The 14925-nt window shown below is 50.6% G+C and overlaps 1 protein-coding gene across 2 annotated transcripts in view; it reads left to right on the forward strand.

Moving 5' to 3' along the window:
• Nucleotides 1–14925, forward strand: part of NEGR1 (neuronal growth regulator 1) — a 175590-nt gene that overhangs the window by 58003 nt on the left and 102662 nt on the right. For both annotated transcript variants that reach the window (XM_031505577.2, XM_031505578.2), the window contains exon 2: nucleotides 10740–10972. In XM_031505577.2, coding sequence (XP_031361437.1) covers nucleotides 10740–10972 — 233 coding nt within the window. The remainder of the gene's footprint in view (nucleotides 1–10739; nucleotides 10973–14925) is intronic.

Genomic DNA, 14925 nt, shown 5'->3' on the forward strand with positions numbered 1-14925 from the left:
GCCATGGGAATGGGATGAGCTTTAAGGTCCTTTTCAACCCCAAATATCCCATGATTTAATCTAAAATGATTCAAAGTTTGCAGATATTTAATGTAAACATGACTTTTCATGTCTGTTGCTGTGGGTTTTCCAGTGCATGGTTCCCACCTGTTAACACACCCAGCATCCCACCACACCTCACCAGAGGTTATCAATAATCAGCAATCAATGCAGTTTATAAAAGCCTGTTCTGATGGGAAATTGCTGCATTTCAAAGGATGTGATTCTATCTTCCCCGTTCTTCTGCAAGTGAAATGAAAGCCAGGGTACTTTGAACATGGATAGGGAGACTGGGTCTGCTTTCTTCAAAGGGAAAACACAAAGAGGAAATGGAATTCCCACTGGCTGTTGCTATTAAAAAGCTGTTTATAGGTGAAGTGCTCAGAGCAGCCTTGGTGCACAGGCTTGTGCAAATGTGGAGGGACTCCAGGGCCTTTCCCAGGATATAAAACCAGTTACCCACAGGCAGAGGGAATTTGGGCAGGCACTGAGGGGTTTGGGGTGCTCAGGGAGCGATTGTTGGGTGCTCAGTGATCCTTTAGGAGCTCAGGGTTTAATACTCAATGTTTAGGTGCTCAGGGTTTAAGTACTCCATGTTTATGTGCTCAGTGTTTGTTTAATGCTCAATGTTTGTTTAGGTGCTCAAGGATTTTTTAGGTGCTCAATGTTTATGTGCTCAATGTTTGTTTAATGCTCAGTGTTTGTTTAGATGCTCAGTGATTGTTTAGGTGCTCAAGGATTTTTTAGGTGCTCAATGTTTAGGTGCTCAATGTTTGTTTAATGCTCAGTGTTTGTTTAGATGCTCAGTGATTGTTTAGGTGCTCAAGGATTTTTTAGGTGCTCAATGTTTGTGTGCTCAATGTTTGTTTAAGTGCTCAAGGATTTTTTAAGTGCTCAATGTTTGTTTAATGCTCAATATTTAAGTGCTCAATGTTTATTTAGGTGTTCTGTGTTTAAGTATTGAATGTTTAGGTGCTCATTGATTGTTTAAGTGCTCAATGTTTCTTTAGGTGATTGTTTAAGTGCTCAATGTTTAAGTGCTCCATATGTAAGTGCTCAGTGTTTATATAAGTGCTCACTGTTTAGGTGCTCACTGTTTGGGTGTTAAACATTGTTTTAATGCTCAGTGTTTGTGTAGGTGCTCAGTGCTTGTTTAGGTATTCTGTGTTTAAGTGCTGAAAGTTTGGGTGCTTCTGTTTAAGTGTTCAATTATTTTTTTTAGGTGCTCAGTGTTTGTTTAGGTGCTCAGTGTTTGGGTGTTCAGTGTTTAAGTGCCCAAGGTTAGTTTGGGTGTTCAGTGATCGTTTAAGTGCTCAGTAATTGTTTAAGTGCTCTGTGTTTAAGTGGTCAGTGTTTATTTGGGTGTTTAAGGATTGTTTAAGTGACTGTTTAGGTGGTCAGTGTTTGTTTGGGTGTTTAAGGATTAAGTGACTGTTTAGGTGGTCAGTGTTTGTTTGGGTGTTTAAGGATTGCTTAAGTGACTGTTTAGGTGGTCAGTGTTTGTTTGGGTGGTCTGGACTGTTCCTTTAGAAAAGCAATTGGTGAAGGTTTCTTTGGGAAGTCCAGGAGCGTTAGTTTGAGTAGTCCAGGAATGTTTGTTTGGGCTGTGCAATCCGTGTTGTTTGGGTAGTCCAGGAATGTTTGTTTGGGCAGTCCAGGGATGTCTGTTTGGGCAGTCCAGGGATGTTTGGGCAGTCCAGGGATGTCTGTTTGGGCAGTCCAGGGATGTCTGTTTGGGCAGTCCAGGGATGTTTGGGCAGTCCAGGGATGTCTGTTTGTCTTGTCCAGTCGGTGTTTGTGTGTTTGTTTGTTTGTTTGTGGGTGGAATGTTTCTTGGGCAGGTCGTTCCTCCTGGGCGCCATCCCCGGGCCGGGGATCGCTGTGGCAGCAGTGGGGCTGCTTCACGGCAGAGGAAACTCAAATCCGCTGGGATCGCTTCTCCTCAGCAGGCTGGGCTGGTCTGGAGGCTGCTCGGAGCTGAGGTTTCTGCTCGGCGGGGCTCAGGTTTGTGTCCGAGGGCAGTGCTGGGACACGGAGGCACCCAGCCCTGAGCCCGGGGAGCTGCTCCCCTCCTGCGGGCACGGCTCTGCAGCTCCGAGCTGGACCCCTGCCCCGGGTCCCCGCCGTGCTCTCCTCCCGGGACAGCTCCTGTCCTCGCTGCACCCTGTGAGGAGCAGCCATGGCAGGGGATGGCAGTGCCATCCCGGGACCCTTCCCCGTCTGTCCCCGAGACCCTTCCCCGTCTGTCCCCGGGACCCTTCCCCATCCATCCCTGGGACCCCTCCCCAGTGCTGCCCTGCTGGCTGGTCCGGGGGTCTCCCCCCCTCCTTCCTGCCAGGATCTTCCCCCCGGGCTGTTCAATAGTGTTGTTAATAATGCATTAGTCTGGAGCAAGCAGCTGGGAGGTTCATCCAAAAATCCGACTTGCTGGCAAACACAGCCCGAGCCATCTGTGCCAAGGCCTGTATTTACATCATCCCTCCACAACCAGTTCCTGCTCTTGTAAATCAGGAGATCATTGTGATCCTCCTGAAAGATTCATTGTGGTGAGAGACTGCAGCACAATTAAATCTGCCTTCTTTTATTATTTATCACTAATATTCCAACCGGTGGTATATCAACAAAGTAAATGTTCCAGGAGATAAGCCCAGATGGAATCATGGATCAGCCCTGGTAGAAGGGAGACAAATGGAGTCATTCAGTCATGAGTTTGGGCAGGAATTCTATTTCATGAGAGAGCCTTTGGTATTCTGAAGCTTTGTTTTCATTCTGCCAGGGGTTGGAGGTTGAAGTGTTCTGGCAAAAATGGAATTGCAGGGACGGCGTGTGTGCCACAGGTCGTTATCTGGTGACCTGCAGGGGGGACACTGCTGGGGATGAGCTGTGCCTGCCGGGAGCAAAGACCTGCAGGGGGGTATCCTGTGGGTTCTCCTGTGGGTTCTCCTGTGGGTTCTCCTGTGGGTTCTCCTGTGGGTTATCCTGTGGGATACCCTGTGGGATACCCTGTGGGTTCTCCTGTGGGTTATCCTGTGGGTTATCCTGTGGGATACCCTGTGGGTTATCCTGTAGGTTATCCTGTGGGTTATCCTGTGGGATACCCTGTGGGATACCCTGTGGGTTATCCTGTGGGATACCCTGTGGGTTATCCTGTGGGTTATCCTGTGGGTTCTCCTGTGGGTTACCCTGTGGGTTCTCCTGTGGGTTACCCTGTGGGTTATCCTGTGGGTTATCCTGTGGGATACCCTGTGGGTTCTCCTGTGGGTTCTCCTGTGGGTTCTCCTGTGGGTTATCCTGTGGGATACCCTGTGGGTTATCCTGTGGGTTACCCTGTGGGTTATCCTGTGGGTTCTCCTGTGGGTTACCCTGTGGGTTATCCTGTGGGTTATCCTGTGGGATACCCTGTGGGTTCTCCTGTGGGTTACCCTGTGCAGAAGCAGGCTCTCGGGGTGGTGTCAGAGCCCTGGGGCTGGAGCTACCCCTGCTCTGCCCCAGGGCTGGTTTCCACCTGCAGGAGGGGCAGCAGAGGGGTCCCACAGGTGTTCTGTGTTTATTTGGGTGTTCAGTGACTGTTTAGGTGCTCAGGATTTTGAGCACAAACCCCACAGGGCGCTGGGGTTTGGAAGCAGCACGCAGCTCCAGAACCTCTCCTCCCTGCTCCTGGCTGAGTGCTGACGCAGCAGCGCGTGGGCCCTGTGCCTGGGAGTGTTTGGGTGGGATTTGGGCTCCTCTGGGCTGTTTTCAGCCAGCTTTGGAGCTTTCTGCACCAGGAGCTGCTTGGTCAGACGTGTGGTACCTCTGGGGCTGGTTATTTATTTATAAACCTGCTGTCTCTGTTATAAAAAGCTTTGCAATAGCCCAATAATAAATGCATTCATCACCACATCTGCTGTAATCACTGCAGCTCCTGAGCTGCTATTTGGCTCTCATTAGTTGCAACTCCTATTCACCTATAATTTTGGAGAACACACAATTATGTGTTATCACTCCTTCAAGTGATTACCACACTGGATGTTTTTAAGATAATGGCGTGGAACACGCCGTGATGAATTACACCTCTCCAGGTAGTTTTGTTTCTGTCATTAACTCTATTATTTTATTTAAACCGGCCCGGAGGAGCTGTGGGGCAGGGTTGGCATCCCCTGCTCGAGGAAGGGTCCCAGGTCAAGGCTGTTCTGACAAAGGACGTGGCCCAGCACACAATTATCTCCCTCCTGTCTGCCCTCCCCACTCACCCTGCAGGTATTATGATGAGGAGACTGGAAACCCAACCTGTGGGCACCTGGAAAGGTCCTTTTTTCATTGGGCTTTGATTGCAATAAAAGCCTTTTCAGGGAGAACATGGGGAAGAACAGGGATGTTGAGAAATCCCTGGAGCCTGGGAGAGAAGAGGCTCCAAGAGCTCTGCTGAGGAGCAGGAGCAGCCTCAGCTCTGCCTGCAGCTCCTCCTGCCCCTGTCCTGCTTTTCCTAACTCCCATATCTCACTCCAGCTCTTGACTCTCTCTGAGCCCAGCCCCAGGTGGGTTGGATTTGCCATAGGCTCAAACAATCCTCACCAGAACCCAACCAAGCAATCACCCCAGGGAAACTATTCTCCAAACACATTCCACATGGGAAAACAAGGAGCAGGAATAGAAATTGTTTTCTCTTTCTTCTCTCTGTGCTGCTCTATGAAAAATCCTGAGAGAGAGAAGCATGTGCCTGTGACAATCTCCCACAGAGCCCAGCCCAGGTGCAGCAGTGCCCAAGGACAGGTTCAGTCCCTCCTGGGCAGGTGTGGGCAGTGCCAGGGCACTCCCAGGGCTTGGGGCACACTGGCCATCCCTGCTCCCTGCCAGCCCTGGGGTCCTGGTCACAGCCACTGCCAAGGAGCACACCTGGCCCTCCTTCCAGAATGAAAAATCAGGATGTTGCCCTGATTTTTAAAAGTGTTTTCTTTTATAGTTCTTTTGAAAGTTTTAAAGTTCTCATACAAAAACTGCTTTAGCCTTCTGATGTTTGCATATTTCTACTGGAGTTCTCACGCACTGTTCACGTAAATAATGATTGTTTTGCTTTCTTCATTGTGGGAGGAGAGAATTGATGGGCTGCTGGTTTGACCAGCGTGGTCGGAGAGGTGGCAATCCCATCCTCCAGTCTACATCACTTTTGGAACTCTGTATATTGCGAGGTCAGAAAGAAAAGGAGCAATTTTTCTCTTTTGAACTTAGCAAGATTCTGTGTGCTCCTTTCATGTCCAATAATGACACAGGACCAATGTATGTGTCCCAAAACTGGAATGAAGGCACTTGCTGACTGCTCTAACCCAGCTGGATATTTCGGGATGCTGAAACCCCTCAGCACCACGCTGGGATATTGGAAATTTGGGAAGTAACAGGAAATGTTTTGTCATTCTCCAGACCTTTGCCTTGCTTTGGTCTCAGAGCTCATGGTGCTTTTTACTCCTTTAATTTGTGTTTCAGTGTTTTGTGGTAAAAGAGTCAGAAAAAACCTCTGACTCTGGCAATCCTTTAAAATAAACACAATAATCTCCCAAATTTTCCAAGACCCCTTTCCCTCCCCTTTGAGGAGTAGTGCAAAACCAAAAGGCAAAGCCATGTCTTGAATTGTTTCCTTACTTTTCAGCATTGGTAATGTCTTCTTTGTCATTTCTGGAAGTCAGTGTTTGTCTATCATAAATCTCCAGGAATTAATAAATATCAAATGCAGCAGACAGACCCTTTTTAATATTTCAATATTTTTAATATTTCAAATAATGTGATGAATTTGGGAATTGCTCTCTGAAGCTGAAACCAAGGCTCTCACACCAACACTGCTGTGGGATATTATTTCTGAGCCTTCAAAGAGAAAATAATATGGGCTCCCATGAAGGAAATGATGAATGACTAAAAATTCTGAGCTTTACACTGCAGTGTTTTGTCCATTTTCGTATGAAAATACATCTGTGAAAGGGTGGCGGGGGGAATATTTTTGTATAATTAAAACCAAATGAATTTATTGCAGTCGTGGCAGCAGCAGTTTCTCTGTCCTTGCCATGGGGAAAAATCCATTTCCTGGTGGCAGGAGGGAAATGGCCACTGAGGGCATGGCTGGGGTTGTGTGCCAGGAAATCCTGGGAATGGGAACCCCTGGGACATGGGAACCCCTGGGGAAATGGGAACCTTTGGGAAATGGGAACCCCTGGGGAAATGGGAACCTTTGGGAAATGGGAACCCCTGGGACATGGAAATCCCTGGGAAATGGGAACCTTTGGGAAATGGGAACCCCTGGGAAATGGGAACCTTTGGGAAATGGGAACCTTTGGGAAATGGGAACCTTTGGGAAATGGGAACCCCTGGGACATGGGAACCCCTGGGAAATGGGAACCCCTGGGAAATAGGAACCTTTGGGAAATGGGAACCCCTGGGACATGGAAATCCCTGGGAAATGGGAACCCCTGGGAAATGGAACCCCTGGGAAATGGAAAGCCCTGGGAGATTGAAACCCCTGGGACCTGGAAAGCTCTGGAAATGCCCTTTCTCCTGGCTGGGACGGGCTGGCAGGTGCTGAGGGTGGAACCCACAGAGATTAAAGGTCACATGGCATCAGCTGCAGGGAAAATTGCATTTCAAATCCTGCAGAGGAACAAACGCTTTTGCTCTTAATTACTGATATTGGGCTGGTTTTCTGCCTGCAGAGGTCCAGATGCAGGGGTTAATCCCTGGTTATCTGCAGAGAGATCTCTGGAGCATCCCGAGGCAGATGGGATTAGGAGCCCAGCAGCACAGGGTCCCTGCTGCTGTCCTGGTGTCCCACCCACGGGAGTCTGAACCAGTTATGGGCTGGGAGCTACAGCGAATTCATTCTGAGCACAAAAGCAAAAGGATCAATGACCCAAATGGCTTTACACTGAAGGGAGGCAGGGTTAGACTGGAGATTAGGGATGGATCCCTCCCTGGCACAGGTGCCAGAGCAGCTGGGGCTGCCCCGGGGTCCCTGGCAGTGCCCAGGCCAGGCTGGACCCTGGGGCAGTGGGAGGTGTCCCTGCCAGGGCAGGGGTGGCACTGGGTGGGATTTCTTTAATGTCCCTCCCAGCCCAAACCATTGCAGAATTCGGAGACTTTTTTCCTCTCAAGCGCTGCCCAGGCACCTTCCAGCTGCAGCCCAGGGAGAGCCCAGGGTGTGCCCCACTCCTGGGGCTTCTGGAGCAGGGCAAGGCTGGGCAGCATTCCAGGCCATTCCAGACAATTCCAGACAATTCCAGACAATTCCAGGCCATTCCAGGCCATTCCAAGCAATTCCAGGCAATTCCAGACAATTCCAGGCAATTCCTGTCCTTCGGGGCAGCCAGGTGGGATCCCAGCCTGTGGAGGCTCCTGGAGCAGAGCCCCTGTGCAGTTTTAATTAAGCAAGTGGAAGAACTGTTTTTTACAAAGATTAATGGATCTCTGTTTTAATTATGGTGGAATAATAGACTGGAGAGCTGGGAAAGTGGGAGGCATTAAAAAAAAGAGGATTAAAAACTTGAGGGAAGCTGGGTGAGACTATATTTTTCCGTACTTACAAATTACAGAAGATCATTCCCATTAATAATGATTGGAAAAATAATAAAGTGCCCTCAGCCATGTATGACAGTTAACATTAAAATCTATTTTTTATGCTTGTTGTGTGGGGAATTTCTGATTGCAATCATCAGTTAAAAAAGAAACTGCGCTTTTTTCCAATCTTCCAAATTTAAATATAGAAGAATTCTCTGCTGAGTTCAGCTATGGTTTCATCAATACTTTTCCAAGCCATGGCAAGGTAAAAAGAGCAAAAGTCACTTTTATTTAATGACTGTTACGCTTACTTTAGTTGTGCTGCAGTGTTATTATTAATTGCTAAAAATAATTGGTTCTATGCATAGATTTAAAAAATACATTGCAGGAAATGCTGCTGGGATGTGCAGGGAGTTTGATATAAACAGAATTTAGGGAAAGAGAGGAAGAAGGAAAAGAGGCCTCTGATATTTGCAATTTTTCCTGGTGGCCATCCTTTCAGTGAGTGATTTCCCAGAGGCTGCTGGAGGAAAGGTTTTGTTGTTATTATTTTGTTAAACCCACGGTGCTCTGCTGGAATCCCTGCCCTGGGCACACAGTGGCACACAGACCCTGCGTGGAGAGGCTGCTCCTCCTCAGGAAACTGTGAAGGTTTGGGGGGGAAAGGCCAAACCTTCCTGTAAACAGTGAAAAACCCTGGATTTTCCTTATTTCTGTTCCCTGCAAAAACTCAGAGCCTCTGGCGTGGGAGGAGGTGAGCGAGCTCTGAGGTCCTGCAGAGAGCTGCAGGCAGCAACTGGGGCTCCAGGGCTGGGAGGGGATTTGCAAGCAGAGATTAAATTCGGGAGATCAGAAAACATTTCTGAGATGAATCATTGGACTGCTGCTTCCATGGGGTAAATATGCATTTATCCATCCCATCCCACGTGGCTGGTGGGAAAGCACAGGATGCTGGCTGCTGCTCCATGAGCTGGGGGTAATCCAGGAGCTGGGGGTGCCCCAGGATCTCATCTGGGGGTGCCCAGGAGCTCATCTGGGGGTGTCCCAGGAGCTGGGGGTGCCCCAGAAGCTGTGGGTGCTCCAGGAGTTGGGGGTGCCCCAGAAGCTGTGGGTGCCCAGGAGCTCGTCTGGGGGTGCCCCAGGAGCTGTGGGTGCTCCAGGAGCTCGTCTGGAGCTGGTGGCCTTGGGAAGGACCTCCAAGCCCAGCCCATCCCACCCTGTGATCCTGGAGGTCTTTTCCAGCCTCAGTGATTCTGTGAATTCTTTTCTGATTTGGGTTTTTGGGTTTTTTTCTGGCGAGCAGGGAGTTGGTGGAGCTGGGTTTTTGGGTTTTTGTGCTGGGAGAGGAGGAGGAGGCTGCATGTCTTGGGACGTGTGAGCGTGAATAGAGTGGAATTACTGAAGTGGTAAATGCTCACTGAGCTACAGGCTGCCTGCAAAAATGCTGCTTTGTAATTCCTGGAGTCCCAGAGTGGTCTGGGCTGGGAGGGACCTCAAATCCCACCTGAGTCCAGCCCAGCAGGGCAGGCACAGCTCCCTCAGGCCAGGCTGCTCAGCTCTGCTGGGATGGGCTGGACCCTCTGCTGCAGGGATTGGGGGGAAAGAAGCGTGTGCTGCTGGAAAAATCTCAGTGAACTGGAGCTTCCTCTGCCTCTCCCACCCCGCTGCTCACTAGAATCAAGTTCAAAGCACCGACAGGACTTTGAAGGAGGCTCCTTGCCTTCCCTGGATGGGACCAGGCCCTGCAGAACTCCTCCTGCAGGGATCCCAGCCTCAAAGTGCCACTTCCCTGTGGCATCCCAATTCTCTGCTCTGTAAATGGGGATTTTTTATCCCACGTCGCAGCTCCCCTCAGAGCCCTTTCAGATTTAGTGCCGAGATCATTAATTAAATGACTGGTTATTCTCATGCTTTGTTTCTGAACCATTTCAGCCTGATATTTCCAGTTCCTTATTCCTGAATGGAATGTCATTTTCCACTTAAACAATACTGCCAGATGCTTAAGCCACCAAATCACCATTTTCTGCCTCCACTTTCTATGGCTGTGCTATTTTAATGTTTCATCAAAGGGACGAGCTCTACTGCGTTCCCTTCTTCTCTTGGATTTCCTTCATGTAGAAAGCTCTTTATGAAATAAAAATGTCCCATTAGTCTGTTGCCCTTTGTATTATCCTCCTTCTTACCTTCCTTCAGCTTTTAAAATGGTTTCAAAGCCTTAAATTCCAAGGTGGGCATGGGGGTGAGTCTAAAATTTGCCTAATTCATTCGCCACGTTTCCTGAAGAGTCATTAAGTGATGGAGAGAAATGCAGATTTCCCGGTGCCACAGCATCCCTGCCCGATGGCTCCGGGCTCTGCAGCCTCCTGAGCCCGTGCAGCTTTTCCTGGTTCCACGGTGCTGCCCGTGGGCAGTGGAGCACGGAGGTGTTTGAGCCAGGCTTAGACATCCTCCTCCCCCCAGGCAGGCCCAGGCTCCTCCACCAGCTCCTGGGATGGGATGGGGTGGGATGGGATGGATGGGATGGGGTGGGATGGGGTGGCATGGCATGGCATGGCATGGCATGGCATGGCATGGCATGGCATGGCATGGCATGGCATGGCATGGCATGGCATGGCATGGCGTGGCGTGGCGTGGCGTGGCACGGCATGGCATGGCATGGCATGGCATGGCATGGCATGGCATGGCGTGGCGTGGCGTGGGCTGTCAGCTCCCTTCCCACCCAAACCACGGCGGGGGTTCTGGGGTTCTATGAACCCCCTGAAAAGAAGCTGCTCTGGGCTCTCTGGTGCCCAGGTAGCTTTTCCTGGAAACGTCTCTTGGTTCCTGAGCTCAGCAGCAGAAGGGGGCTGTGCCCCAGGAGCAGGGCAGGAATTTTCCATGGAGCGCGCGTCGCTGCTGAGGCTGGAATAGAAATAATTCTATTCCCAGGCAGGATAGCAATAATAACTGAGGCTTTCCTCCCAGCGCTCCAGCAGCCTCTCCGGCAGGAGAAGGGGCAGGAAGGACAGAGCAGCCTGTGCTGGCTGTGCTGGAAGCTGGCTTGGGCTTGGGCTGGCTCCGAGCTCACGAGTGACTCCTGTGAGGGTTCGGCCCTGATAAACCCCAGCTGTGCTCAGCCTAAAGGCGGCAGCGGGGGCATCGAGCGGCTCCCGCGGCTCCGTGCTCAGGGTTTCCCTTCTCCCCAGGTGCTACCTGGAAGATGGAGCCTCCAAAGGGGCCTGGCTGAACCGCTCCAGCATCATCTTCGCGGGCAGCGACAAGTGGTCGGTGGATCCGCGCGTGTCCATCGCCACGGCCAACCGCAGGGAGTACAGCCTGCAGATCCAGGACGTGGACGTGACCGACGACGGCCCCTACACCTGCTCCGTGCAGACCCAGCACACGCCCAGGACCATGCAGGTGCACCTGACCGTGCAAGGTAGGGCTGCGAGAGCGCTGGGACAGGGAACTGCAGCCCCCTCAGAGCCCCTTCCTTCCTTTCCAGGGTCCTTCCTTCCCTTCCAGAGTCCTTCCTTCCTTTCTAGAGTCCTTCCTTCCCTTCCCTTCCAGAGTCCTTCCTTCCTTCCTGGAGTCCTTCCTTCCTTCCTGGAGCCCTTCCTTCCTTTCCAGAGTCCTTCCTTCCCTTCCAGAGTCCTTCCTTCCTTTCTAGAGTCCTTCCTTCCTTCCTGGAATCCTTCCTTCCTTCCTTCCTGGAGTCCTTCTGGGAGTCCTTCTTTCTTCTTTCCTTCCTTCCTTCCTGGAGTCCTTCCTTCCATCCCAGAATCCTTCCTTCCTTCCTGGAGTCCTTCCTTCCATCCCAGAATCCTTCCTTCCTTCCTGGAGTCCTTCCTTCCATCCCAGAATCCTTCCTTCCTTCCTTCTTCCTTCCTTCCTTCCTTCCTTCCTTCCTTCCTTCCTTCCTTCCTTCCTTCCTTCCTTCCTTCCTTCCTGGAGTTTTTCCTCTTCTTTCTCCCTCTTCTTCCTCTTCTTCCTCTTTTTTCTCTTCTTTCTCCCCTTTCTCTTCTTTTTCTCCTTTCTCTTCTTCCTCTTCTTTCTCTCTCTCTTCTTTCTTCTTTCTCTCTCACTCTTTCCTTTCTCTCTCTCTCTCTCTCTTTCTTTCCTTCCTTCCTGGAGTCCTTCCTTCCTTCTTTCCTTCCTTCCTTCCTTCCTGGAGTTCTCTTGCTTTCTCTTTCTTGCTTTCTCTTTCTTTCTCTCTCTCACTCTTTCTCTCTGTCTTTCTTTCCTTCCTTCCTGGAGTTCTTTCTCTTTCTCTCTGTCTCTCTCTCTTTTTTTCTCTTTCTCTTCTTTATCTCTCTCTTTCTCTCTCTCTCTTTCTCTCTCTCTCTTTTTCTCTCTCTCTCTCTTCTTTCTTTCTTTCTTTCTTTCTTTCTTTCTTTCTTTCTTTCTTTCTTTCTTTCTTTCTTTCTTTCTTTCTTTCTTTCTTTCTTTCCTTCCTTCCTTCCTTCCTTCCTTCCTTCCTTCCTTCCTTCCTTCCTTCCTTCCTTCCTTCCTGGAGTCCTTCCTTCCTTCCTTCCTTCCTTCCTTCCTTCCTTCCTGGAGTCCTTCCTTCCTGGAGTCCTTCCTTCCTTCCTTCCTGGAGTCCTTCCTTCCTTCCTTCCTTCCTTCCTTCCTGGAGTCCTCTCTCCCTCCCTTCCTGAGCTCTGGTGTCAGCTTTCACACGGATTTAATATTTATTGCATTGTTCCAGGGTGAACAATTCTTGGTTTTGATTGTCTTCCTAATAATTAATGCCCTCATGCAAGGGCTAAAAAAACAAGTTGGAAATTAATTGCGTGTATAAAATACATCAACAGGAGCTTAAAATTAATTAGGCTAACTACAAGCATATAGAGAAATAATAACTCAATAGTTAAAAATATGCATAATTATTAAGCAATTGCATTTATATCTTCAGAAATGCAAAGTATAACCTAAGGCTTTAACTTATTAGTCTTTGGTGCAATCATCATTAACATTTTCTTTTGCATTTTTATGAGTAATAAGGCAATGAATATAGAGGAGGAGAATTGAACTGGCAATCCCTATTAATCCGTGTGGCACGTGGAAATCCCTTAGAAATAACGGGGTGAGCCACCCCCACACCAACTGTCCACACCCACGGGGATCCTGCAGGAACGCTGGGCTGCACTCGGAGCTCAGTGAGTGTTTTATTAAAAACACCCTGCAGGCATTTCTGTGACCCAAAACACCCTGCAGGCATTTCTGTGACCCTCGGGCTCGGCCTGGGGCTCGGGGACAGGGACAGGAGGAGAGGGAACGGCCCCAGGGTGGGCACCAGCAGGAATTTCCCCGTGGAAAGGGGTCAGGGAATGGCACTGCCCAGGGAGCTTGGAGTGCCCATCCCTGGAGGTGTCCCAGGAATTCTGGAGGTGGCACTGGGTGCTCTGGGTGGGGACAGGGGGGTCCTGCAGCCCCTCAGTGCCTGCTCTGTGCAGGGACCCCCTGACACCCCTTGTGTTCCACTGGGAACAGCAGGGCCAGGGGCAGAGGACCCCAGTCCCAAAAGGGACACAGGGCAGGGCTCAGAGGGACCCCAGCCCCAAAAGGACATGGGGACACAGGGCAGGGGGCAAAGGACCCCAGTCCCAAAAGGGACACAGGGCAGGGCTCAGAGGGACCCCAGCCCCAAAAGGGACATGGGGACACAGGGCAGGGGGCAAAGGACCCCAGCCCCAAAAGGGACACAGGGTCACAAGTCAAGGTTCAGAGGGACCCCAGCCCCAAAAGGGACATGGGTACACAGGGCAGGGGCTCAGAGGACCCAGCCCTGCACTCATCCCAGGGGTTTTGGGGCTGGGTTTGGCTGCTGGGGGTGCAGAGCTGGCACAGGTCACTGTTTTGCCATTCAGGTGCAGAGCCCGGTCCCAGCCCTGTCCCCAGGTGTCCCCAGTGCCTGCTGCCCCCTCTGTGCCAGCCCCACACGCCCAGCCCAGGGACACGGCCCCTGCTGCCCTCCCAGCCCCACCTCACCCTGCAGGAACCTGCTCCCGACACGGGAGCTGTAAATAATTCAGTTATCCTTGGAAATGCCTTTTATAGATTCAGTCAGGAACCACAACCTCGGGTTTTTATTTAAGCATGTTTAATGTTCCCCAAGTAATACTCTAGGCCCTTTTTCTGTTTAATAAACCCCCTTAATGTCCCCTAAATATTAATGTATTGATTTAGTCTTTGCAATGTTTGCAAAGTCTAATTTGTTTCCTCAGCCAGGCCAAGAGGGACTTGCATTTGAAGCTAACGAGATAAATCTTCCCCAAATTTATTTAAAGTGGGACAAAATAAATATGCAAAAGACTTTAAAATCATCTAACAACCACTTCCCAGCTAAAACTGACAATCCATTACTCTTTTAAATTGCCAGCACTCGAGCAGGGTGTCAGTTTTCTTTATAAAATCAACTTGCTGGTGCCAGCCGCCGTTATCATCTTGTCCCCGCTCAGCACGGGGAGAAAAAGACTTGGAGAAACATTTCTGGGGTGGGGGGAGGCAGGCACGGAGGGTTGCTGGTGATGCAGAGCCCCAGCGGGTCTCTGTCCCGCCCCACGAGCAGCATCCTTGCCTGGCCGTGGCCTGGCTCCCGTGCCATCGCCGCGCCAGCAGCGGCTGATCCCGGCGCTCTCGTGCTGCTCATCCCTGCTCTCAGTTCCTCCACCCGTGGCCCTCCCAGGACCTCTCGCTCTAAAACAACTCCGGGTGGCTCTTCCCCGCTCGGCCGGGCTCCAGGCACAGGAACGGCGGCGCTGGGAGGGGATCTCGCTTACAGGGATGGAAATCGGGGTTGTATCTGGAGTGGAGCGGGGCTGCTCTCGTCTAAACCCATAATTCTGCCATGTGCGAGCTGCTTTGGTCACGGCTGCCACCGAATTTCCATTGCCAGCCTGAAATCTCCATCTTCTGGAATCTGCAGGCAGAGGACAATGGGCACAACATGATCATTTCCTCTCTGGCCTGAAGAGTGTTGGTTCTGTTCCAGGGAATTGAGTGGAGTGGGATGGTTGGTTGGAGTCCTGCTAAAGGTGCCTGCAGCAGGGTCCCAAGGGCCTTTCAGGAGCTCCTTGTGTTACATGGCCATGCCAGGCGCAGGAGGAGGAAAAAATATGGCATAAAGTGAAAAAATAAACCACCTCCCAAAAAAATGCTTAGGTGAAAGAAAAGAATAATCCGCCTCCCTCAGTGAAAAAATCCCACCCAGCTGGGAAGGATCCCAGACCATTCTGAAGCACAGGGGTTATGGAGATTTTGGAAAGAGTGGGGATGAGCCAGGAGCTGGTGGTGGAGCTGCCCTGTGCCCTGGGCTTTGATGGGATTGAGGCAAACAGGGGTGAAATCTGGGCTTTGAAAATGAGGGAATTGGTGAAATCTGGGCTTTGA

The sequence above is a fragment of the Lonchura striata genome, chromosome 9, assembly GCF_046129695.1.
Source record: "Lonchura striata isolate bLonStr1 chromosome 9, bLonStr1.mat, whole genome shotgun sequence".
Taxonomy (NCBI): Eukaryota; Metazoa; Chordata; class Aves; order Passeriformes; family Estrildidae; genus Lonchura; species Lonchura striata.